The sequence below is a fragment of the Miniopterus natalensis genome, chromosome 16 (assembly GCF_054644295.1).
Source record: "Miniopterus natalensis isolate mMinNat1 chromosome 16, mMinNat1.hap1, whole genome shotgun sequence".
In the NCBI taxonomy this organism is placed as follows: Eukaryota; Metazoa; Chordata; class Mammalia; order Chiroptera; family Miniopteridae; genus Miniopterus; species Miniopterus natalensis.
This window is the reverse complement of record NC_142096.1, coordinates 5473724-5500442: the sequence shown is the minus strand read 5'-3', so window position 1 is coordinate 5500442 and position 26719 is coordinate 5473724. Positions and strand designations below refer to the sequence as shown.

At 39.2% G+C, this 26719-nt stretch overlaps 1 protein-coding gene across 1 annotated transcript in view; it reads left to right on the top strand.

Moving 5' to 3' along the window:
* The window catches only part of STK3 (serine/threonine kinase 3), a 142360-nt gene that overhangs the window by 8248 nt on the left and 107393 nt on the right, over nt 1-26719 (top strand). Inside the window, exons 2-4 of the mRNA XM_087825299.1 lie at nt 7254-7334; nt 8756-8884; nt 12914-13028. Of these exons, the coding sequence (XP_087681425.1) occupies nt 7254-7334; nt 8756-8884; nt 12914-13028 (325 nt within the window). The remainder of the gene's footprint in view (nt 1-7253; nt 7335-8755; nt 8885-12913; nt 13029-26719) is intronic.

The following is a 26719-nucleotide window of genomic DNA, read 5'->3' as shown; positions in this document are numbered from 1 at the left end:
TGTTTCAGTGACATAGTTGGTAATTTACATTTGTCAGTGTGTCCCATAATTTTTCTTTCTAGAATTTGTTTTGGTGTAATTACTGTATTAAGAGACATTAGGTTCCACCTGTAAGTTTAGTCTGTCATTTTGCAATCAAGTAGCAACCAGTAACCATTTCCCAATGATTATCTATTCAGACATTTTTAATAATCAGTGAAATCTGGGTCATAGAGAGAGGCTGGAGAGAAATGATTGCTCTGAATAAAATTTGAAGTTTATGTAATTCCTAAGAATTAAAAGAAATAAGTGTCAAATTAAGCAGTAGAATTCCATAAAATTCCAGTGGAAATTAAAAATGTATATAATAATTAACTTCTGAGAAGAAAGTATTTTGATGATCTTTCTTTTCCTGGCTGATTGAGGTTTCCTTCTGTGCTCTTGATTCTCGTGATATACTTTCAAGAATTTTCTCTCTATTTTTTTTTCTAATAGAAGAGAATTCAAGTATCAGGCCAATGGTTAGAAAATGGGATTTCTCCCCTTAGACTCTCAGTACTTGATTATTCAGCTTTAATTAATTAATATTCATAAAACTCATGTGATGTGAAAAAGCCTGCCAAGTTAGCGATGTGGTGAGAACTTTAAAGATCCTTAGCATCCCTGGGAAGTACGGTGTGCCAGGTAATGCATTTTCTAAACAAATGAAGTACATCACTTTAAGTATTATACTTTTAAAATGTTTAGAAAACACCTTTAAAACAACTAGTTTTGATGGAAATCATTCCAAAGTGAAGACACTTGACCAGCGTTCTGAGACTGATCATTTGCTTTCTTGATTACTTAATATTATTTTTGTGAATTTTAGTTCAGAAAAACACAGAAACTGTTCATAGTTTTCGTTCATAAAAGCTGCCAGGGGTGCTCTTTTATGTGTCTGAAGCTTTGTTGCTGCATGTAGCTGTTTTTTCCCTGACCCTCGTCTTGTCTTTTACTTTTTTCTGTCATTTCTCACTGTTACAGCCTTCCCTAAACTACTGCTTATCTTGGAAGTGATCATCTGACCTGACAGAAGCTCTCTCTTTGTGTCAGTTTTTGCTTTTCTTCTGGGCTCGTGGTACATCTTGAAATCATCTTTCGACTAAGAAGAACATTATTGTGCAGTGAAAGAGAAAAAAATTATTTCAAACTTTTCTAAATTTCTAAAATTTAATATGAAAATAACCAATTTTCTTTCGCATTAAAAAACAAACAAACAGGATTTTACCTTAAAAAGCTTAAAAAATTCCTAAGTTAAAAGTATTTCTGTTATTTTGGAGCATTACTTAGATTTTGAGGAGTTATGGTATTGCCAAAGCAATTAGAGTTTTGGAGGGTATTTGTACCTGTAAAAATACAGTAACGTTCTTTCTATAGTAATTTATTTTTATAGTTTTTAAAAAATTTCTATGGGTGTAGTATTTAGGCTATTTTTCTGATCTTCCCCCCCCCCCCCCCATTAGATACTGCTGGGATTTTTAACATTTTATTTTCATTTCTAAAAAATGAAAACCAAACAGGTAAAAACAATTCCAATTTGAAAAATGGAAGAATTATTTTCACAAAGCTCCAAAATCATGAAATGTTTCTTAGCCTCCTTCCCCTTAATTTGTTTACAAAGAACCACAGAGAAATCCCGAGAGTGGCTTTCTGTGTGCTCATGCTGTGCAGTGAGACCGCTGAGAGGCGCCGTCCGAGCCCCCCTGAAGCTGAAGCGTCGCTGTCACACCCTTGCTCATCCCTAGCCACGAAGGCTCTGCAGGAGTCACCGCAGACCTCGCTGCGCGAGACGAAAGTTAATACGACAGAGTTTAACTTTTCCTTGAAGTTACTCTTTTATTAACTTAGCTACACCTTAGTTAAGGTATTAATGTTTGGGGTTATTGCACTTTTAGTTTTCTAGGGATGGGAGCGAGGAGTTGTGAGTGTATGGGGACTAAATCCTCATATTTTATCTTCACATTTGAGGTGTAGGGGACAAAGTGAGGAAGAGTACGAGTAAATCCAGTTTTTAAGTGTACGTAAATCTGCGGCACAGATCATGGTGGATTTTCTGTATGGCAGGTACATGGGTAGACTGGCAGGTTTCATATAGAAGTATCTCCTTTCACTTCTAATCATTTAAAGATTCTGTTCTCTTTTTTAGTTCTCAAATCGAGGCATGGTTATTGAATCTGTATGAATTGGATTAAAAATCATGAGACAGGTCTGCATATTTCTTATAAAATTGTTTTTCATTTTTATTTTAGGACATGAATATGTTGGAGCATTTTCAAATGTGCTATTTTACGTTGTCTACATTTTCTGGATTTGTTTTTTGAAAAATTAGTTATTAAGAAAGTGAATGCAGTAACATACCATTAAGTCAAAGGAGTGTGTTGCCTCGTTTAACTTTGTGTAGGTTTGTTTTATAAGAAATTAAAAGGAATCATATTGCTTTCCAGTTGAGGGTAAGTGAAAAAAATTCTTAGGAAATAAAAATCAAAGACTGCAAGGAGGGCGGAAGGAGAAAAAATCTCAGCTGCTTTTCCTTCAAAGTTCTGTGCAAGGAAATCATAACTTTAGAGTACTTTTGGGCAGAGAGCCCAACTCGAGAGGAAATGGTATGGTAGAGTTGAAAACAAGACGTTCATTTAATTTAGTAAGTCTTCTGTCCATTGTAGAGTATCTATTTTCCTAGGTGGACTTTAGCTCATAATAGTGTCAGTAATTAATGAAGCCCCCTAAGTTTTGATACAGCTTTTTAAAACTAAAGTTATGAGATCATTAAATTGTATCTATTTTATTATTAAAGGTGATACTTATTAGTGAAACAAGAACCAGAGCTTTGGAGTCAGGGAGACCTTGGTTCTAACCCTTGTTCTGCCATTTACTGCTTGCAGCAGTGGGCAAGTTACTTAGGGTTTCTGAGTCTCAGTAGACTCACTTGTAAAATGGAGGTGCTAATAGTGCCCTCCCTTTGGGTTTTGTGAAGATTAAATGAAATAGTGATCATAAAGCATTTGGCCTGAAGATAGTTTCCAGAGTGTTTCAGAGAAGTGTTCGGCATTGTCAACATATTTGGGAGAAACACGTAACTTTCTAAGAGGACAGAAGGACAACTTTCACTGGTATGTCTAATTCTAGTTAAGACAAAAAAATCAGTATTACTACTTTAGAGCTAAATATCTACTAAATATTTACAAAATGCATGCCCTTTAAAAAGCAGAAGGGAGCAGGAAAGATCTCATCCTTGAGTTTTGTTACTTTGGGATAAAATGTACTTCCCGTTGCCGAAATAGAAAAGACGTTGGATTTTGTGGGTTCAGGATCGGTGTCAGCACTGTCTGACTTGGAAAGGCTTGTGTTGAAGGCTAGCTTGAGACTGTCGCTGTTGAGTAATGGACTGCTGAAGGACTAGCGGGTGAAAGCCTTTCATGCGTTTCTGACAGTGTTCAAGATGAAACTGCCGGGGTTGAAGACTAGAACTTAGTTTAAACGAGGTATTACATACGAGATGAAGCATAGGGCCTGATTAGCACATAGCAGTAATAACAGCCTGACTTTTATAACACTTCATTGAAATTAAATAGCCGCTATGAGTAATAACACTACCAATAATGTGATCACTGAAATATAGGGCAGCTTGCTGGAAGAGAAGGCGACATTGAAAATTATGGAGCTGAAATGCGGTAGAAGGTCCTTTGCCATTACGATTGGAGAAGATATTTTGTATGATTTGTCTTCTGACAATTATAAGAGTTTTTGGGGGCCTAGCATAGCATGCAGTATCTTTTGGAGACTTCTGTACACGCTTGAGAAGAGTATGTGTGCTGCTGCCGAGTGGAAGGAACATTTTCCTGTGTTTACTTATATTTTTATTAGCTGTCGCTCTTTAGTCTTTTGTGTAGATTTATGTTTCCTTTCGCATCAGTTTCATTGAGCCTGAAGAACTGTTTTTAACCACTTATTGAATCCTCTCACCCTTTTGTTTGAAAAAAATTTTTGAATTTCCCTTTCATGTTTTGAGCGTATTTTCACTTGATGTAGAATTTTAGGTTGGTTGTTTTCTTTCAGCAGTTTAAAGGTGTCTGTCTCTCACTGGCTTGGCTCAGTGTCTGACAAGAAGTCTGCAGACATCCTTGTTTCTGTTCCCATAAAGGTAATGGGTTTCCCTCTGACTGCTTGGTAGTCTCGCTCTTATTGGTGGTCAGCAATTTCATTGTAATTATCTGTGTGTGTGTGTGTGCGTGTGTGTGTGTTTAGATTTGTTGAGTTTCCTGTATCTGTAGGTTTATTGTTTTTATAAAATTTGGAAAATGTTTGGCTATTCTCTCCCTCCTCCCTCTACATCTGTCTATCTGTCCATCTGTCTGTTGATCTCATATCTATTTATTATTTTAGCTATCCTCTGTGTATCTAATCTCTCTCTCTATATACATCCTTCATTTTCACGTGAGGCACAGGCTTTCTTTTAAACATTTTTTTCAAGTTATTCAACTTTTTTGCTGCACTGTAATCTGCTTCCTCGTCATTGTCCTTAGGAAACTGACTTTTTTGCTGGGCTTTGCAGAGTGTGTGTTTTTGTGAGCGTGCACAGGTTGGGGTTAGTCACGGGAGCACCTGGGTAAGTTGCCGGACCTCTTTCTCTGCAGAGCTCTCTTCTGGAAGGTGTCCGGTCATGCGGATTTTATTCTCCTTGCCGCCCCGCAGCCTCGTCTCTGTTTCGTCAACTCAGCAGAACTGTCGGGCTCCACTTGGATTCCTTTTCCCCTGTGTCCAGTCTGCCCAAGCTTCTCGATCTAACGCCTTGATGATAGTGAGGCTTATTTCTTCCCCTTTTCTCAGGGACCTCAGTTCTGAAATGCCTAACATCTAATGTCTGAAAATAGTTGTTTCCTATATTTGTTGAGTTTTCTAGTTGTTTACAGCAGACAGATAATCCTGGATCCTGTTACTTCCTTGTGCTCAGAAGTGGAAATTCTGTAACTGACACTTTTGAATTTTTTTGGTTTGAACTTTCAAAAGCTTTTGACATGGTCAAGTACTGCCTTCTTGTCCTACATGACCTCATTGCTTAAATATTGATGTTTTCCTGGGAGCTGTTTCTCCTTGACCCGTTTTTCTTTTTAGACGTTTTCTTGATGATTTGGTCTCTTCTCATGCCTTCAGGCTCCATCTATGTGCTGATGGCACCAAAAGTGATATTTTCAACTCAGATCTCTTTTGGGATACACTTGCTTACTGGAAATCTGCATTTGGATGAGTTGACTTAAACCCATAATATCCCCCTCCAAACTGTTTTCTACTGGTGTTTGTTAGCTTGGTAAATGACATTAAGCCAAAGGCTTAAGAGACACGCTCAACTCCGCTCTTCCCCTCGTCACCCCATATTTAATCAAAACCACTCCCTGTTGATTATGCTTCTTTAGTGTCTTGAATAGCTTATTTTCTGTCCATTCTTACTGTTAGGATTATGTTCTGCGCATTCATATATCGAATCAGCTCCTAACTAGTTTCCCTTTTCTACTGTTGTTCACTGTATGTCCTTCCTCTGCTTTACAGGGAAAGTGATCATTTTTTAAAAAAAAAAGTCTTTATTAATTTCAGAGAGAGGAAGGGAGAGGGAGAGATAGAAACATCAATGATGAGAGTCATTGATCGACTGGTGCATGCCCCCTACTGGGGATTGAGCTCTCAACCTGTGCATGTGCCCTGGCCAGGAAATGAACCATGACCTCCTAGTTCATAGGGCGACTCTTCAACCATTCAGTCACCCCAGCCAGGTGGGAAGTGATCATTTTAAAATAGAGCTCCTTCACATGGTTTACAAGGCTTTTTTTCTTAAACTGGACCCTGCTCACCTCTACATGCTGGTCATTTTTGCTTGATTCATGTTGAATTTTGGGTCCTTCATACACGAAGCTTCATTCATACTGCATTATGTTTGGTCTGTCAGACATACTGTGCATAATCTCTCTGATCTCTTTGCTTCCAGATGCCTGCACATGCCATATATGTGGATGATGTTTTTTAAACAGCAAAAACAAAAGAAAAGAGAAAACAAAAAGACATTTCTGTATGGCAAACAGTCAAATAGACCATAAAACTAAAAAGTCATAAGTGAAGTCAAAATACAAGCAAAAATATGTGCAACCTAAACAAAGACCAATTTATATTGTATACAGATAACAAAAACGCCAAAAACACAGTAGAAAAGTGAGCAAAGAACATGATCAGATGGTTTAGTTTCATAACTATAATAGAAGATGACCAACTTCACTCATAATAAGAGCAATGCAAATTAAATCTACTCTGAGTTACAAGTTTTCACCTAACATACTGGCTAAAATCCAAATATTTGGGTAAATACTCTTAGTGGGACTGTGGGAAAGGAGGCTTTCTTATATATTACTGGTAGGAGAATAAATTGGTACAAGTACCCTGGAGGGCAATTTGCTAATATCTATTAATATACATATATGTTTATATAACAGGCAATTATAGTAGGTAAAGTAATATAATGTAATCACTGATTTTAATAATTACTACGTTATATTATGAGTTATATACTATATATAAGTATGTAACACATATAATAGTTATTTTATTAGTTATATATACATTATTAAGTTTATAGTATAACATGATTATACTTGTATATACTTATTAACACATATGCTTTTGTATTTGTATGTGTTTTGTGAATTTGCTAGACCTCACAGTTTCACTTCTGGGAATTTATCCTACAGATATACTAATACATGTGTGAATTGACTTATGTATAAGCTTTTTTTTATCACAGTGTTTATAATAGCAAAAGGGAACCTGGATCTCCATAAATAAGAATTAGCGAGTAAGAGGTGCTACATCTTTGCAATAAAGTAGGCTGCGGATGTAGGGAAGAAGGAATGAGAGTACTGTCTTTGCACTTACATTGTGGAGACCTTCAGTGTAAGTTTCGTGTTGTTAAGCAAAAACAGCAAAGTGTGTAAAAAAGAATGGGTAAAATGCTGTGTATTGAAAAGCGGGAGAAATAACATTCATAAAGGTTTCACAAGAAGCTAAATAAAAGTGGTTATTCTTTGGGGTGTTTCTGGACAGAGAAGAACAGGGTTTGGTAGGAGACTATTTATTATATACTTTTTTGTATTTGAGTTTTGAGCCAACTGAGTATATTGCCTCCTTAAAATAAAATTTAAAATTTTATTAAAGATCTTATGGAAAATATTTTCTTCTTATCTTTTTGTCACCAGTAAGCTAAAAAAGCTGAGTGAAGACAGTTTGACTAAGCAGCCTGAAGAAGTTTTTGATGTATTAGAGAAACTTGGGGAAGGGTAAGTACAAAAATATGAAAGTAGCATTTAGATAATGACAGAACAATTATAAGATATTTTATAGTATTAATTTTTCTATTTGCTTGAATTTAATAGTAATAGTATAGAGGGAACATACCTCAACATAGTAAGGGCCATATATGACAAACCCACAGCTAACATCATATCTGTGGTGAAAAGCTAAAAGCTTTTCTTCTAAGATCAGGAACAAGCCATGGATGGCCACTCTGGCCACTTTTATTCAACATAGTACTGGAAGTCCTAGACAGAGCAATTATGCAAGAAAAAAGAAAGAAAAAGCTTCCAGATCAGAAAGGAAGAAGTAAAACTATCTCTGTTTGCAGGTGATACACTATTATATAGAGATTCCGCAAAAACTGTTAGAATTAATAAACGAATATAGTAAAGTTGCAGGATATAAATTAATATACAAAAACCAGTTGTGTTTTTATAACAACAGATTTATCAGAAAGAAAATTAAGAAAACGATCCCATTTATAATTGTATCATAAAGAATAAAATCTCTAGGAATAAATTTAACCAAGATGCTGAAAAATCTGAACACTGAAAACTGTAAGACATTGATGGAAAAGTTGAATAAGACACAAATCAATGGAAAGATACTCTGTGCTTGTGGATCGAGAGAATTCACATGTTAAAACATCTATAGCAATCGCTATTAAGATTCCAATGGCATTTTTCACAGAAATGGAACAAAGAATTCTAAAATTTATATGGAACTATAAAAGATCCCTAAAAGTTGACGCAATCTTGAGAAACAAGAACAAAGTTGGAGGCATCATGCACTTTGATTTCAAATTATATTATAAAGATATAGTAATCAAAACAGTCTGCTATTGGTATAAAAACAGACACATAGAATGGAGAGCCCAGAAATAAATCCATGCCTGTATGGTCAGTTAATTTATGACAGAAGAGCTAAGGATATACAACCGGGAAAGGATAGCCTCTTTAACAAATAATGTTTAGAAAACCAGACAGCTGCATGGAAAAGGCTGTTACTGGACCTGTTTTCCACCATACATAAAAATCAACTCAATTGGATTAACCAACTGAGCCACACCAGCCTGGGCTATTTTTCATTCTTTTAATTTCCATTTTAATCTTCTTAATGCTTCATTTGTTTGAGTTGACAAGCTGTAAGCCAGATTTTTTCATTTATAAGAAAAGCAACAAATGTTTATATATTAACCTGGTGATTTTAATAGATTTTAAGTCAATAATTGAAGCATTAGAGCTAAGGTATAATTCACTTTTCTGATTATTTATTTACTTTGATTCATCATCATTAAGTCATGTTTTAAACTGGAAAAGACTACACACAAAAATTCATCATAGACTCTTTTTCTCTAATAGTTATGATGTTTGAAAGGAAAAAAAAATGTCTTGATTTCTTTTAGGTCTTATGGAAGTGTATTTAAAGCAATACATAAGGAATCTGGTCAAGTTGTAGCAATTAAACAAGTACCTGTTGAGTCAGATCTTCAGGAAATAATCAAAGAAATTTCCATAATGCAGCAATGTGACAGGTATGAAGAGATTTTGTTTCATTTACCTTCATTTGATGAGTTTTGCTAATAATGTATAATAAAATGTGTTCTTTGGTCATCTGTTTAGTTTTCTGACTTCCCATTAGAAGTGAGGCTAACCCTTGTCTTTAGGACTTATAGCTCTTAAGCAAAAATTATAAAGTAACATATGCTGATAGAAAATACTCAGTTTTTCCATTTGCAGGGCAAATTTATGGGTGAAAATTATTTTTTGATGTTAAGGGTGGGTGATTTAACAGTCTTTTTTATGTTACTCTTTTTGTTAATTCAAAACAGTGTTATGAACTCTTAATTCATTCAACAAACATTTACTGAGCATCCCCAGTGGGCCAGGTTCTGTGCCAGGATCTAGGAGTACCAAGAGAGCTAAGATGCTGTTTTTCTTTTTGAGGGGCTGGCTGGTAATCTAGTTGAGAAGACAGATCCTTAAAATAAATAGCTATAATACAGCTCAGTCACCATATGACTGGTGCGTGGGGTGATGTGGGAACAAAGAGGCAGGGCACCCATCTCAGCCAGGAGTCAGGAAGTCTGGAATGCTGAGGAAGGGTTAAGTTGGTGAAGAAATGGAGGAATGAGAGGCTATAGAGAATTACAGGTAGAGAGGTGAAAAGCAGCCAGTGGTATTTGCTATTCTGACAAGGTTTAGAATTACTGGAGTGGAAAGTATGAGACTGAGATTTGTGTGAAATGAGTTTGGATAGTAAATGGAGCTGGTCATGAAGGGACTTACTACACCCCATTAAATAGCTGGTCTTTATAAGGGACGCAGAGTATATAAATTAGAACTGTATTTAGCCTCTAGTTACTTAATCAAAGAGCGGTTTCTTATTTTCCCTTTACCAAAGGTCTAGAGGTAGGGCTGGAATAGCAGCAACAGTGTAACAACTATCTTAGGTTTCTTTTCTTATACTGTGCCATTCTTGTCATGTGTCCTTTGTTTTCATGCCTGTTGTCTCATGGTTATAAGAGGGCTGCTCCAGCTCCAGCCTTATGTCTATATTCCAGCAGGAAAGAAAAGGGAAGAAGCAGGAAAGGGCTTTCCTAGAACCCCCTAGCTAATGTTTTATTTATTAGAATTGACACACAGCGACTTAGAACCAGTGACTTAGGGGAGCCTGCACACATTGTCACCCCTAGTCAAAACATAGTCCTATTAGTAAGAGATCTATGGAAAACCTCTTCCAACAGTATATAAGCTCTCTGGCTCATGAAGGGACTGTATAATCTTAGGGGAACTTTGTTGCTTGGGTGTGTTTAATTTTGCTTTTCTTTATCGTGGGTTATGTTTATTTAGGTTATGTTACATATTTTCATTAAGGCTGTATAACTGGAAATTCAAATGGTTATAGAGAAATAATACATTCCCCAGCCCTCATTTCCCAGATCAAAAAACATAATTACAAGTTTTCCCCAGACCTTTCTATTAATTTGGTAACTGGGTAAGAATGTGGTTCCCATAATTTGACATAGAAAAGGAAAGATTGATCATAGCATAATGCCAGGCCCACCAGGGGCTTAATACTTGGCATATTTTGCTATTTTTTTGAATATACATGCTTAATTCCTAACACATCAAGTTTATCCTGACAGATAAATTTTCAGAGCACGGTAATAAAGCAAATATTTGATAGATAATACATTTTTGACAGTAATTGTGTACTTCTGTTTAAATGTGGAATGTATAGAAAATCTGTTGTGAATGAAGTATGCAATTTATCAACTTAAAAAAAAAGAAAACAAAAACCAAAAAAATAAACCCAAAAGCTCTTGGTGTTTTCTTTTTAAGCTTTCATTTCTCTGTGGAGAACTGGCAGGTGGCGGGGCAGCTGGGGAAAGCATGCCCATGACTGAGATCCTCAGATGACTTCCGAGAAAGACTTGGGGTCTTAGAGTCTGGAGGAGGAGCTGGAGATTTAGGAAAGCTGCTGGCCTGTTGTGGAGTAATATAGTTACCTGAGGAACTATTTCCTGAGTTTGAGGGCAGTTTGGTGGGTGGAGGTCTGTCTTGCTCCATTTCCCAGTACTGAAGACTGAACTGACACGGTCTCAGGCTGTCCTTTCTTTCCCTGGGGGAAGCTCACTGAAGTTGGCTGACCACTGGAGCTGAGTAACGTCTTGATTGGACACTTGGCTTCATTCTGTACCGATTCCTGGTACCGACTGACTCCCCTCTCAGCTTCAGTCTTTGATCCAATAATGAAGCAATTTGAATGATCACCCGGGGAGAGTGGGGTGAGACACCTGGCTGTCACCTTCGTTGTCTTCTTTACACGGCTGACTTTTACGTAGTAGAGTGGGTCACCGGGTGATTGCAGGACGGTCAGCTCTGTTTTCTGATGCTGATCGACAGCTTCATTTAAATACATAATCGTCTTTTACGTCATGGTCTGTCCAGACTGTTGGTTGTGAGTCATCAGATTTGATAGACTTCTATGAAGCAGTTAAGACTTTTTTAAATTGGGAGAGCGCTATAATCAGCTTATTTTACTTTTGATTTAAAGGGAGGCAACCTTGTTAACTCTATGGGGGCAGAAAACTATGACAGGGAGATCTGTTGGAAAGGAATTCTGTGCAAGAGGTAATGAGGAGCAATAGGGATAAATCTAAATTAATTTTTAGCCCGTAGCGACTGGCATTAGCTTAGGCCTTTTAACCCATCTGCCCTACCCTTTACTTCAAGACAGCAGAAGTTATAAAGGCTCTGCTGAGAAGTCCTCCCTGGCTTCTCCTACACTCTTCTTTTGTGGTCTCTATTTGGTCTTTTATACTACTTTCCATTTTTGTTACTTTTTGTTTATTTAATTACTGTGTCTTACTTGTCTGACACTGATGACACTTTTCAGGATAGCTACTACTACATGGAAATATCTTTTGAACAAGTTGCCCCCTAAACATACCACTCTTAATTTTTTCCTTTCTGCTTATGTGCCTTTGCTCATGGCCTTTCTCTTTTCTGGAATGTTCTTACCTCTGTTCTCTACCCACATTTTGAAATTTACCCTCTTCTTTGTAATTCAGCCCCCTCTCGTCTACAGAGTTTTCTCCGATGGCTCCACCAGGCCACGTCCTCCTCGAGCTCTTACAGCATTGAAGCTGTGAGCTGTTTAGTTTCTGCTGCCTCGTGTTTTCCGTCTTTTTATGTGACTGCGGATAGTCTGCCGCCTTGAGTTCTGCAGGTGTTTTGCACGTCAGTGTATGTAGCATGCCCTTGATAAGTTTAATGGCGGTCGTTTTGCTCTTTGTGAGCCTTGCTAAAACAGCTTGGCTATAAACACAGTTTATTCTTCCCTGAAAGACGTAAAACCTCAGTTCAGAAATACTTTAAATTGTTAATAATTTTAACTATCTGAATTAAAAAAATTTTTTTGACTCTATTGAAATATAAAGTATTTTAATGTTGAGTGTTAATATTTGACTGTTGAAAAACTTTTAGAATCCCAGCCGTCTTAGCTCAGCTGTTGAGCATCGACCTAGGGTCCCGGAGATTGCTGTTCGTTTCCCGGTCGGGGCACACGCCCAGGTTTCAGGCTCGCTTCCCAGTCGGGGGCGTGCAGGAGGCGGCCGATTGATGACTCTCATCACTGATGTTTCTGTCTCTCCCCCTCTCCGTTCCTTTCTCTGAAATCAGTAAAGACATATTAAAAAAAAAAGAAGAAAGAAAATTCTTTAGAAGAGTTGTATTTCAAATGCTTTAGTTAAAAATATTTTCATTTATTCCTTATGTTAAATAGTAGTTCTTTACCAGAACAAAGCCTTAATTTCGTGGGAATCACTGAAAACATTTGGGCCTCCTGTGGTTTGTAATCCTGTTAAATTTCATCAGTCAATTAAAGCCTGATTAACACAGTTGGTGAACCCTACATATAGGCAATTCAATGTAGAATAGAAGTTTAAACATTAAGTTTATTTATTGGAACATCATGAAATGTTGAAATACTTTGTATTGGGAGTAAGAAAGGATTTTCTTTGGGAATTAACTAAGTTTGATTGTATAACTTTCTGTAGCCCGTATGTTGTCAAGTACTATGGCAGTTACTTTAAGAACACGGACCTCTGGATCGTTATGGAGTACTGTGGAGCTGGCTCTGTCTCGGACATAATTAGATTACGTAACAAGACAGTAAGTATTTTTTAATTGTTTTGTTAATCTCTTTTCTAAAGATTCATATTTAGAATCTGATTAGGTAATATTTTGTTAAAAAGAAAATATTCGTGTGAAAATAAGAAAAGATTTTAAAGTGTAAAGGGATCTAGTTTAGGTCTGAGAACCAGCCACATATCTTTGTATGGCAAATTTAGGAGTCATATGACTGTTTATTTATGGTGATTAATTTTTGTTAAGTCACCAAAAAACTACTATGGTACTCTTTTTCATTTTGTATCATTGTGAATATTCTTTATTAATCTGAGTTCAATAAATTATGGCTAGAATTTTATTTAAAGTTCATAGTATTCATGGCATTTCTTTAACTTAGTTTCCTGTATTATAATCTATGGTTGGTAAACAGTTGAAGTTTTATATTTCTGAATTTTTAAAAATAATTGAAAAATAATTTTTGTCTTTATTTTTCCAAATATTGTGAGGATGTTTGAAAGTGAGAGAAGTAGACTATATCTTTGTAAAAATTTTTGTGAATTCAGCTTAGTGAAAGGTGTTATTAATAATAGCTTTTTATGGTTATATTTTAACCCTAAGTAAAAGAGCTATCTATTTACAAAATTGTTTACTTTCGGCCATCATCTAGTTTTCTTGGATAATTTATAAGGACAAGAGTACCCTTTTTATCTGTGAATGACTAAGAAGAATAGTCAGTGAAATAATTTTTAATTCTGTAAAACAGTAACCCAGTTACTATATGACATTATTACATGTTGTCAGACATGTTTCAGTAGAATACATTCAGAAAAATACTTAACTACTTGAGTCAATTTGTGGTTAACCAGAATCATTTTAAAGTTTGATTGGGGATGTAAGTTGTAAGTTTATCCTGCTAATTTTTTTTTCTGTTAGAGAAAATAAAGTAAATAGGATTTCTTTTGAAGGACATGAAACAAGTTTAAATAATCTCTGTTTTGACAGAATGGATTAAGTGACTTGTGACATTCTAGTTATCTATTGGAGGATTTCTATGGTGCTTAACTAGCATTTATGTAAATCAGATGACTCTTGAATGGCAGAACAATGCTTTAAATGAAAACAATTATACTTCAGTTAGAGATTTGTTTTAAAACCATTTTAGGAATAAACTCAGTGCATTTGGTGCTTAAAATTATGAGGTAGAAATATGAAGTAAAAGTGTGTGAAATGGAAAATCTATTATTTGATTGTAAATGTTAATGCTATCATTTTGAGTAGCTAAAAAGTATTTGATTCAAGCACTTTATTTCTTGTTGTCAATAATTACAAGCTGTGAAGGTATGCTATAGTTTGATGAGATGAGTATGGATGGGACCTTATCCTTGGAAATCTCCTTCATCAGCTAGGAAAGGAAAGATTTTAGTCTATATGCGTTGTTTTTTAGAAGACTGAAGCTACTGAACATGTTGGGAGTCACACATTGGGAATAGTCTAACTGCTGTTCTCATAGAACAGTGACCCTTGGGCCTGGGGTGGTGTGGAAGAACCTGACTCCAGATGTGAAAAAGAACCCAGAGCTGCATGATTATGGATCAGGAGCTGGAGGTATATTGTCTCTGGGTGTTGCTTTGCTAACAGCTCCTGTTAAATCTCATTATTTGTATCCTAGGTTTCCTTCATTTATGTATTATCTAAAAGGAGTACCATTGTTATGAAGGTTAACAATATATGGATATGTATCATCCCATTTTTTAAAAGAAATGCCTTGACATTTGTAAATATTTGATCATTTTATAGGAATGTTCACTGGAGTGATAATCTTGACTGTATGATTTCAGAGTCATGGCTGTTACTGATTGGCTGGCTTTCAAAAATGTGACCAGTGAAATAGTTGTCCTTGATCTATTAAAACTTGCTCTAGTGGTTATTGTTTTCATGGTCACAGAACAATCAATCATTTCCTAAGAGTATGGGAAGCTTTTTTTTTTTTTTTAAGGTTTCTATGCTCTTTTGTTTTTATTACATGTTTTGTTGTTTCTGTTAATTCTGTATACATTTAAAACAGCACAAGGCATTCTTACTGTCTTACACTGCCAGCGTTTTTATTTACTTATATATATATGTAGCATTTATGCTTTCTATTCCTCTTTATTCTTTCCTGCATTTCTCAGTTGCCTGAAGAACAATGTCCCTTAGTGTTTCCTTAGGTGTGGATATTATGGTGATAAGGTTTCAGATTTTTTTAATATAAAAATGTTATTTCACTTCATTTTTGAACAATGTATTTGCTGGGTCAAGAATTCTAGGTTGGCACTTTGTTTTAGATTTTTGATTTAAGAGGATCGACTTTAGGAAAACCACCTAAGTAACCTACTTTTTGCAGAATTATGCTTCTCTTTGAGAGAAATCTCATTAGGGATGAAGTATTTTTTGTTAATTATTAATTGCTATCTATTTTTGATCACATGTTTCCTTGAAAATTAAAGGCACAGGAAAAAACGCATCAGAATGTAAGCTTCTGGGTGGCAGGATTTTGTCGTCTTTGCTCACTGTTTTATCTCTGCTCCTAGGACAGCGCCAGGCATGTAGGATTCTCAGTACGTCCTTGTTGCGTGAATGAGCGAGTCAGAGAGGGCCAAGGACATCTTGAAAGAGGTCTCAGTGATTCCTAAATCCCATCCCTGAAAGCCGGATGTCAAACACACGCTTAGGCCACCTGAAGGAGGGTGTCCCACATCTGGCTTAAATGGATTTACTTCTCTCACACTTAATCAGTTGCTCGGAATTCTTGCCACATTTTAGTTTGCTAGATCTGTCTTGGGATTATGATATTGTTACATAATTTGTCCTCTTTCCTGGAGTTTTTCTCATTTTTTTCATGTTGAGAGAAGCAGCATAGGCCATCGTTTCTGCTTTGCTAATAATAATGTCTTCTAGCTCCCGACTCATTTTGTCCCTTTCCTGGACTTTGTGCGTTTCTTCTTTGGGGGGACCGCCTTGGAGCGCCCTGATTTCTGCTCTGAGTGGCCTCATTGCTTTTTGGTCTGCTGTGCAGTGCGGCCTTGGGATTTCTTTTCGCTGGGCCCCTGGTTGGGGCCGCTGTTTCCGGCACATTTCCTACTGCCTTGCTTTCACCCGTGTTTCGTGTGCTTCGCAAACTCTTCTTCCTGGCACGGGAACCAGGGCCGGCCGTGAGCCCCGCGGGTCTGAAGATGTGCCGGGTTCGTGCTCGCGCGGCGCTTTGCTCCTGCGGGCTTCGTGGGCTCTTCCTCTCCGCCGTGCGGGGCCCCGGTGCCTTCTCCCACCCGGTGGCGCCCAGGTTGCGGCTGGCGCGGGTCACAGGCCTGCTTCCGTCCCTGGACCACGCACACCTTCCCTCCTTCCCGGTGGTGCTGCTGCTGCTGCTGCGGGAGGGGGAGCTGTGCGGGAGGGAGCGGTGCGGGAGGGGGAGCTGTGGGGGGGAGCTGTGTGGGAGGGGGAGCTGTGGGGGGGAGCGGTGCGGGAGGGGGAGCTGTGGGGGGGAAGCGGTGCGGGAGGGAGAGCTGTGGGGGGGAGCGGTGCGGGAGGGGGAGCTGTGCGGGAGGGAAAGCTGTGGGGGGGAGCTGTGGGGGGGAGCTGTGGGGGGGAGCGGTGCGGGAGGGGGAGCTGTGCGGGAGGGAGAGCTGTGGGGGGGAGCTGTGGGGGGGAGCTGTGGGGGGGAGCGGTGCGGGAGGGGGAGCTGTGGGGGGGGAGCGGTGCGGGAGGGGGAGCTGTGCGGGAGGGAGAGCTGTGGGGGGGAGCGGTGCGGGAGGGGGAGCTGTGGGGGGGAAGCGGTGCGGGAGGGGGAGCTGTGGGGGGAGCGGTGCGGGAGGGGGAGCTGTGCGGGAGGGAAAGCTGTGGGGGGGAGCTGTGGGGGGGAGCTGTGGGGGGGAGCGGTGCGGGAGGGGGAGCTGTGGGGGGGAGCGGTGCGGGAGGGGGAGCTGTGCGGGAGGGAGAGCTGTGGGGGGGAGCGGTGCGGGAGGGGGAGCTGTGCGGGAGGGAGAGCTGTGGGGGGGAGCGGTGCGGGAGGGGGAGCTGTGCGGGAGGGAGAGCTGTGGGGGGAGCTGTGCGGGAGGGGGAGCGGTGCGGGAGGGGGAGCTGTGGGGGGGAGCTGTGGGGGGGAGCGGTGCGGGAGGGGGAGCTGTGGGGGGGAGCTGTAGGGGGGAGCGGTGCGGGAGGGGGAGCTGTGGGGGGGAGCGGTGCGGGAGGGGGAGCGGTGCGGGAGGGGGAGCTGTGGGGGGGGGAGCGGTGCGGGAAGGGGAGCTGTACTGCCCTCTGACCGTCCTGGGAACCGCCCTCTGGCTTCTTCATTGGTGGGGGAATAGTCTCAATTTTATTCTTTTTATTTCTCCTAGAATTTTTTTTTTTTTTACCTTTTTGAGGGGTATGGGGAAGGTGGTTTCTTTTTTTTTCTGACTCGTAACTGAACTTTTAACTTCCACAGTTACATTTTAGTTTACAAGGACTGTTGTTTTTGACGGTTCCTTTCTGTTAACGCCTTGATGCAGAGACATGGGTGCATGTCTAAGCGCTGTAAGGATAGTGAAGTTACCTCCTGCCCCTGGACCACCTCGGGGCTGTTCCACTTGTCCCGTCTGCCCGGGTCTTGCCCGTGGCGGGACCCTGCGGCGCTGCCCGGCTGGCGCTGGAGGCCCTGGGACCGGGTGCACTTTGGCCGCAGGTGCGCCCTGAGCATGAGTGGCAGGGAGCGTGCTGCCAGGGACAGGGCCGCAGGCGCAGGTGGCTCAGTGTCCTGAGGGGCCGCCGGCCACTCCCCTCCTCCTGCCTTCTTTTGGCCTCTGGATAAAGGCCAGAATGCGTGGAAACTGCGGGGCAGGGCGGGGATGAGCCAGTTCCTGCTCCATTCTCTCTTCTCAGCCCCCTGGAGAAAGCCCACCACTGGCTCCCCCGCCCTCCCCGCCCAGTAGTCCCCACCTGGAGCCCCTGGGGCTCCCTTGGTAACCACTCCTTTTGTCCCAGACCCCTCTTTGTCTGCTCTTGGCAGTGACTCTTTCCATAAAAATGCTTCCAAATGTATTATATTCTCTTGTCTTGATTCCTATGTTACTAGTGGATTTTGTTTAAAAAATTCTCTATTGGTTTAATGGGGTCTCGGGGAGGAAAGACAAATAACTAAGCAAATTAATTACAAATTCAGGCTGGTTTTTGAACCCAAATCAGTGATATTTGCTCTACCCCCCCCACTTGCCTTACGTTTACTGTATGTACTTTCAAACTCTTAGGGGTATACAGTAGTACAACTGCTTTCAGGAGTAAGTTGATAATCGCTTACAGTTGAAGGTATGTGCACCCTAGGACCCATCCAGCAGTTCTCCTCTGTCGGTACCTAAGAGAAATCCGAGCACAGTTGTAAGGTGACACATACACAAGGATGTCAACGGGAAATTGGAAGCAGATTTAAATGTTAGTCAGCGTGGGCCCTGGACTAGTGGATTGCTACTGTTCTTTCAGCCTCCGGGATTCTGTAAAAGCTCTTTGGTGAAGACAGACCCTGAGAGTAGTATTGCGGATGAAACCTTTTAGGGTACCTGGTACCCCAGCTGTACAGAGGAGACTAACATGATAATACCAAATAAATTTTGTGTCTTAAAATGTACATAAACTTGCAGTCTGGTACTGAGGACAAATTTTTAGTATCTCCTTCTATCAGGATGGAATGTATTTCTGTGCTGTTGGCTGGGAGTGGGGTGAGGGAACACAGTACAATGGAGAGGAAATTCCAGACTGAAGAGAGTGATTCCTACATTATGTGCAGAGGGGGACAGAAGCAGGTTTGCAGTTCTTTGTGTGGGAAATAATATAGGAGTTAATGAATAATAATACAGGAATGAACTCTGCTTCATGTACTCACAGCCGTAAACCTACTTTTCCTTCACCTTGTGTATGTATTTTCCTGAAGCCTGGTGGTGGACTTGCTATTTCATAATGGAAATAACTGGGGAAGTCAAGTTCAAAAAAATTTTTTTTAATCCTCACCTGAGGACGTGTTTTTCGTTGATTTTTTTAGAGGGAGGAAGGGGTGGGGGGAGAGAGAGAAAAAGAGAAATAAACATTGATGTGAGAGAGAAACATCGATCGTCTGCCTCCCTCGCGCACCCCATCCGGGACTGAACAGTCACACCAGCCAGGGCAAGTCAAGTTTTATTTAGTCATCACTTCTTTAGAATTGTGATGACACATTTAGGCCATCCTGCTTGGTAAATTCTCGCTGATATTGATTCTCAACTCCAGTGACAGACTTGTTAGATATTGTAAGAATGGTTACTCATACAGTATTGGTATGTGCCAGGTACTGTTCTGAACACATTACATGTATTACTGCATTTAATCCTCAAATGAGGATTGAACAAGAACTGTTATTGGCCTATTTTCCAGATAAGAAACTGAATCATAGGCTGGTAAAGTAGATCAGAGGGAAAGAAAGGGTTGAAATTATAGCTAATTGCTAAAATTGAACTCAGAGCACAGATTCTGGAGCCATACTGTCTGGGTTTGAATCCTGGTTCTGACATATGAGCTGCGTGAACTTGGGCAAGTTTCTTATCCTCTCTGTGACTCATTTCTTCATCTGCTAAATGGGATAAGACAACTACCCTACTTCAGTGAGTTCTGAAGATTACATATATGTAAAGTGCTAGAACAACAGCAAATACACATGAAAAGCCCTATGTGTATTTGCTGTTGGTATTGTCATCATCAGCCTGTCACCCTACTTACGTAGATGGGAGTATCTCTGCATCGTGAACATTATGTATCAGGTGTGTTTGAGAATAATACCCAAGGATGGTGGAACCAAAGACAGAACCCTAGCGTTCACCATTGGTACTTTGAATTATCTTTGTTAATGAAAGGTGGCACTGCATAAGCTAAGCTTACATTTATAGGCACAGTGAGAGTTTCTTTAATAGAACCAGGCAGTGGTTATTCAAAATATACTAGGATATTTTATCTTAGTGCCCTTAGAATTAATGCCTTGTACATAACAGCCTTTTTAGTAAATGCTTGATTTGTTGTGTTTTAAAAATATGTGTTCTGTCTTCATCTTAATTATGTACTACTTCAAGCAGATTTTTTTTTTTTTTTTTTGTGAAGGCATACCGATTTTTTGATTTAAGATTTATTTGGAACTTCATAGTTCGATATTATTTCATTCTGAATAATAGACATATTTTGATATATGTGTATTTCTATTCCATGAAATACGGGGTTTACGTTTGCATCTGTGATATTGGGCTAATTCATGTTTGACTTTCCTAATCACTTCGTTGCATGATCCCCCTTTGTGTAATAGATACTAGCTCATACAGGATTTATAACTCCATATATATTGAGTGCTTTTTTGTTGTCTTCTGATCTCTTTTTCAGGAATCTTTTCATGTGGGAAAGGATTTTAAAATGTCTGCCCACTGACCATTTTCACAGTAGAGTATCAGTTCTCTTTCTCTTCAGATCAAGGGATTATAAGCAGTGTGTATATATGTATATTTACATATGGTGTAAGTAGTGAAAGCTTTCATTTTGAATCAGTAGTTCTGGGACTTTGTGATAGATTATTAATCTTTTTTTTTTTTTTTGGCCAGACATCTGCAATCCAGATTTCATGAAAGACAACCTCTCTCTGCTCTTTTGTATATAATATGGTTAAAATATTCCAGTTATGTTTCCTAATGTATGTACTTTGTGTTGAGCAGATTCGTGTTTTTCTGGAAGAATCCCATAACATTTTTATTGTTTAAAACCGTGGCTCTTTTATATTCTCAAGCCTCCTTTTGTGGGTGGGAGTCCCTGCATTGCTCTGCTGCTTTCCGGGGTTTTTCTCACGTTGGGCACCCGAGAGCCCCATTAAATTCCTTTTCCCAAGTAGGAGGAACAAGAAGGGGAGAAATCTGGGCCGTAAAGAAGTTGGGATCTAAGGCTCGCTGGATGTTCGGATAAAGCCTGACATATTGGCTTACGTGTTACTTTTGAGATTTAGCTATTTGAGAGATTGCTACTTAACTCCTCAAGTTTCTCTAAACTGTTGATTTTTAGCAAGGGGCTTCGATTACTGTTGTGTGTGATTATATCATGTATGTCATCAAAACTAATGGAAACTGAAGTATTGGACGAGCTTTATAAAATGAGAAACCTAAATGCAGTATTAATACAATTTGGAGTAAATATTTATTAGCTGGGGAGGCAGTACTAGGAAAAGGAAGGAAAAGGAGACTTTTAAGGAAAATCTCCCTGCTTCCTTTAAAAAGACTTCCCTTGCCCCCAATTATTGTACCTCTTTTGTGTGGGGGCAGAAAATAGAAATAAGTTTCAGTGATCTCATGCTGTTAAATACCTGGAATAACTACTAGCATTTCTGGAGTTGGTTAGTGGTTTGTGCTTTATCCAAACCTCTTTTCCAGGAACTTTCCCACCTTTTGGTATCAGCAAGTTTATTGCATCAGTTTCTGCTCTTGGTTATGTTACAGATAAGCCAGCATAAACTGACTTAAGCCAAAGAGGGAATTGATTTGCTCATATAACAAAAGTCTTTGCAGAGCTAGTTTCCTGTATCCAGGGTGAAATGAATTACTTGAACTCATCTTGTCCTTCTGATACCTCTGTACTGATTTCACTCGCATACAGACTCTTGCTTCGTGGGCACAGGATGGCTGCCAGCAGCTACCTGGGTTATAGCTTTCAAGTTGAAATCCATCAGCCTTGTACTTCACTCCTGAATGGGTCATGTGCCTTTCTCTGAGCAATTGGTGTGGCCATTGGAATGTGATGTGGTAATTGGCTTCGACCTCCAGGTTAGACAACACTGACTGGTTGCCTCCAGAACACGTCCTGACCAGGGCCAGGGACTGAATCAGCAACCCAGGTACGTGCCCTTGACTGGCAATCAAACCTGTGATCCTTCGGTGTATGGGCTGACACCCTAACCACTGAGAACACCAGCCAGGGCGAGCATACCAGCCAGTCCTCGGGTGAGGATTAGAATCTGTAAAATAGCTCCTGAAACAAATGTTCAGTGTTGGAAGAGGCATCAAGTGGCACCGGGAGTCAGATCTGTTGGGTCCTCAATCCCTTTTCCGGTTGCAGTGAGGGACGGTGAGGCTGTTCCTCAGGGAGCTTGTTTGTGCTTTGTACGCTGTGACCGTTTGCTGAGATTTCCTCTGCAGAGCCTACCATCAGGATACGACCCACGGCTCCCTTTAGAGCAGGGCGGCCTGATCCTGCTCTTAGTTCTGGTGTCGGTGGCCCCTTCTCTTACCGAGATGTCCTCAGCCTTACTCTTCAGTGCCACCCTAGGGTCTTAGAACCATGAGTCCTTTTGTGTGGAAAGTAGCTCTTGCTCCTTCCTTGTGTCTCCCATAGAATGAGATCAGTTGTAAGTATTTCACACATGCCTCTTAAAGTTCCAAGCCACTGCATTAGCACGGCCACCACCGCAGGGCTAGACCCTTAGGGCACTCAGGGGCCCGTCTTAATCTCTGATTAAATACATTGTACACATCACGCTCCACCACATCTCTTCTAAACCTTTTGATTGGATTATAAACACTTCTCTTTATGATTTTTTTCACATTACAACACAGCCCTTCCAATAGCCTTTCTCTTCTTCTACCTTAACTAAGTAAATTAAGCTTACAAAGGTATTTCTTTGGCTTCCCTTATTGGTAAGCTGCCCAGTCTTCACCTCAGCTGCTGTTCTTCTTGGCATGTCTCCCAGTTCTGGTTCTCTTTCGTCAGTCAGGCCCACTTTCATGCACTTTGTTTTTATATTGTACATTCTTCTGGCTGACTGCCTGTCGTTGCCTGACCCTTAGCACACCGTGACAGTGGTGTTTGGAGTGATGTGGTTTAGTGGAAAGACTTCTGGATGTGGAACCAGGAGAGCAAGCGGCAGTTCCTGGGTTGTTACTTATTAGCTCTGTGACCCGGGGTACATTGTGTAACTCCTCTAAATTCAGGTACCTAATCCTAAAATGGACCCGATATCATTTTACTTTCTTTACCTACCTCAGTGTTTTCTTGTGAGGAACAAAGATGCATGTCAGAGCATTTTGTAACCTGTAAAGTTCTGTACAAATGTAAATTGCTAGTTTATTATTGTTACAGCAAAAACTTTAAAAACGGTATTTAGTTTTTTAATTGCTAGTGATCTAAGAATTTTATGATATTTGTTGAAATAGTGGATCTTCTCTAGTATTACAAAAACAAAAAAATAATTGTGTTTTATCTAATAAAGACCTGTTTAATCTTAGGAAATCAAGAAATATGTATAAGTTAATTTTCTAGATAATGGACATTTAGCTCCTTAGGTTTGGCAACTCTGTAATTTTAACAATTTTAGATGGAAGTCTTTGAAAATTGTTTCACACAATTCTCTATACATTTAACCAGAATGTATAAACCCCTCACCCCTTTAATTATATAGAGCAAGGAAAAAATAAAAGTAATAAGAGTACATTGTAAAAATTCCAAATAGTGTAGAAAAGGAACTTAGCATCTCTACTCATTTCTAACTTTTACTTCCTTGGGGTAATGTCAGTTAACGGTTTCCTGAGGCCTCTGTCGGCGCACATGTTTGTACGCCTTGTTTTATACAAGGGATTCATATTATATGTGGTGTTATATATTGCCTTTTAAAAACTTCTGATATACCTGAGCTGTCTTCCCACCCAGTACATATAGGTCTCTCTGTGTGTAACAGAATGGTTTGTTTTTTTTCAGTACTTTGGATACAGTGAGTTCCAGCTTTTCAGTTTCTGTTTTTATAATCAATGCAGAAAACTTTTGTACATATGTATTGGCATAGTTGTGTTGTTATGGCCACTGGATACATTGTGAGAAATGGAATTACTGGATTAGAGGGCATATTCATTTTTAACAACAATTTAGCTTTTGGCTGATAGGGCTCTACCTAAGCCATATGTGATTTTTTTTTAATTTTTTTTTTTAGTGCTGAGGCAATTTCAGTTTGAATTATGGAAGAAGAGTGGATTTCACCCTTGGTGTTGTTCTTCTCTAATTTTGTCTTATTTTGCTTAAGATGTTAATTATTAATTCCCCCACAGGAATCTCCGTTGGGATTTTGGGCAGTTACATGCCTGTCAGCTGCTGCCACAACTGGCTGCTGTGGCTGCTCCTCTAAATGGCTTCGTTATTAACTGTCCTTCCTAGCCTTTCTAATTCTCATCTCTGGCTCAGAGTCTGCTGTCAGAGTTTTTCCTCTGAAAGTTCAGATAGGAGCATATTATCTCTCCACCCAGCATTTGTAGGTGTAGACAGCAGAGTTTGGCCCTAGTCTAACTTCACATTTTGCAGTATTTCCCAATTCACTAGTACTGGCCTTCATAGAGTGTATGCCCATTGCCCTTACACATTCCTAGTGTTTTCTTTCCTCTTTGATCACCTGACAAACTTTGTTCATTCTTCAAGAGTCAGCTCAAAAGTCACCTCCTCTGTGAAGGCTTCTTAGAGTAGGGAGAATCGTGTGGTGAGATCACCAAGGCCCGCAGGAACTGCATCATTCAAGCCTTAAGGGTTACATTAGATGGTCCAAATCTTATTTTAAGAACTCTAGTTCTGGTGGGTAATCAACTTTAGGAACTGCTATCCTGGAGTGCTCCTAGAGCTAATCCTGTTGGTGCGGGTATCACTTAGTATTGTGATGTTTTGTCCCTGTGCCTTTCCCTTCCCACTAAATTCTGAGCCCCATGAAGGCAAGGGCAGTGTACAGGCTCTCAGTAAGTTCCTGTTAGTGCCTACTTCCTGTGGTTGTGTTCGGGTATTAAATGAAATGACACCTGTAATGTGGCTGGAGTAGTAAAAACTCAATAGATGTAAGCTGTTGTTGATGTTACCGTTATCATCGCTGATAGGCAAATCCTGATGGGGAATATATAGGGTGAGTTCTTGAAAGAGGCAGGATCTAATCCAGGCCTTAAAAGACTGTAAGGATTACATCAGTGAATTTTGATTAAATGGTTTTCAAAACTTTATGAAAAGTCACTGTAAAAGTTGAAACTTAAAATTTTATAATGAAATATCTATAGTTATCTATCTGTGTGGCACTTGGAAGGGTTTTTTGTTTCCTTGATATATAATAGGTACTAAACATAGAATTAATGCATTACTTTATATGCAGAAATAATTATGTCAAAAGCTAAGTTTAGCTAAGATTGTCAAAGATTCACTTTTGGAAAGTAAAAATTTTAAATTTTGTATGAACTTACAGAACCTCGATTTGTTTTTACTGACATAACATCAGGGCAGTATGTGTATTTTAAGACAGCTTGTGCATGTGCCCTTGAGACTAGTTGGTGGATGCATTTTTATCAAAACCATATACACAGAGACATATTAAATGTATCATATTATTATACTAATCATATGACTCTAGAAACAAAAGTAACCAGAGGACTAAAGCCTATCAAAACCATCTTTTTGTTTTTGTACAATGAGATTCTTTTAAAATTTGCCAGTGAATTCATACCAGTATTGAAACCAGATGTAGACTTCCGTCTTTTAATGTATTAGCTCAGCTATAAAAGTCTCATTTCATCCCTGATTACTGAGTGTTTCATTCATGGTTTATTATCTCTTTCCCACCCTCTTTTATTTATTTATTTATTTTTGTTAAAACTAAAAAATGTGATTTAAATGATCTTAAAATGACATTACCCTCTTTGCATAGTGACAGAAATAAAATGAAACCTCTAGTGTATTGAAGGTAACCTAATTAAGTCAGCAAATGAAGTACTTTGTTGGTAAAATTTTTCATTGGAAATTATTCTTGACAGATATCATTAAAAGATGTGTTAGCTGTAGTTTAGAATGGATTTAGAAGTTTTTCATCTTAGAACTGAAATCTTACATTACCTCCTTCTGTATAAAGCAGACCCTCTTTCCTGTGTGTGTTTTTTAAATGTTTTCATTATAAACCTGACCATTTTGAAATGGTTGGATATGGGTCTATCTGAAGTGATGAAAAGTTTTAGAGAAGTGAAAAAAGATACTCCTTTAAATTTTATATACTATTGGGTATAAGTAGTTCTATTTTGAAATAGAAATCAAGCCACTTTTGGTAACTAGCTGTGTTTATATGTAAATGAATTTTTAAAAACATTTAAAGGCTGGAATCAAACCCAGGACCCTTCAGTCCACGGGCTAAAGCTGTAACCACTGAGCCAAACCAGCTAGGGCCCTCCTTTCCTCTCTTTAAAACAAGAAAGTCAGTCTGTATCTAAAAGATACAAAATAAACTTCCAGATCAAGGCCTACTGTGTTCCGTCTAACACCAGCACCTGTCTCCTTCCTTTCTTACTCTTCTTTGGTGACACAAAATTCTTGTAGGGCAGCTTAAATGTTAACATAGATATTGCTCTTATCCCAGGTTCATTTGCTACCATAGATATTTCAAAGAGACGAGGTAAACATTTATTTCTCCAAATTTGTTAAGATTTACCTGCATTTTGGCACTTAGAAGGCTAAAAGTTGGCCCATCATTTTATCATTTTTCTTGTTTTAAAGAAAATGGGCCTTACTTGACTTCTAAGTCGCATTTCATAGCCATTATATTTGAATTGCTCTATTGACAGTCTTTCCTTTTTCTGGACAGTGAACTACTTTTCTTGCTCAGGGCCTAATTTTAATGCCAGTTCCCTTTTCCTTCCCGAATTAATTGCTCTCAGCTGTGGTTCATAATAATT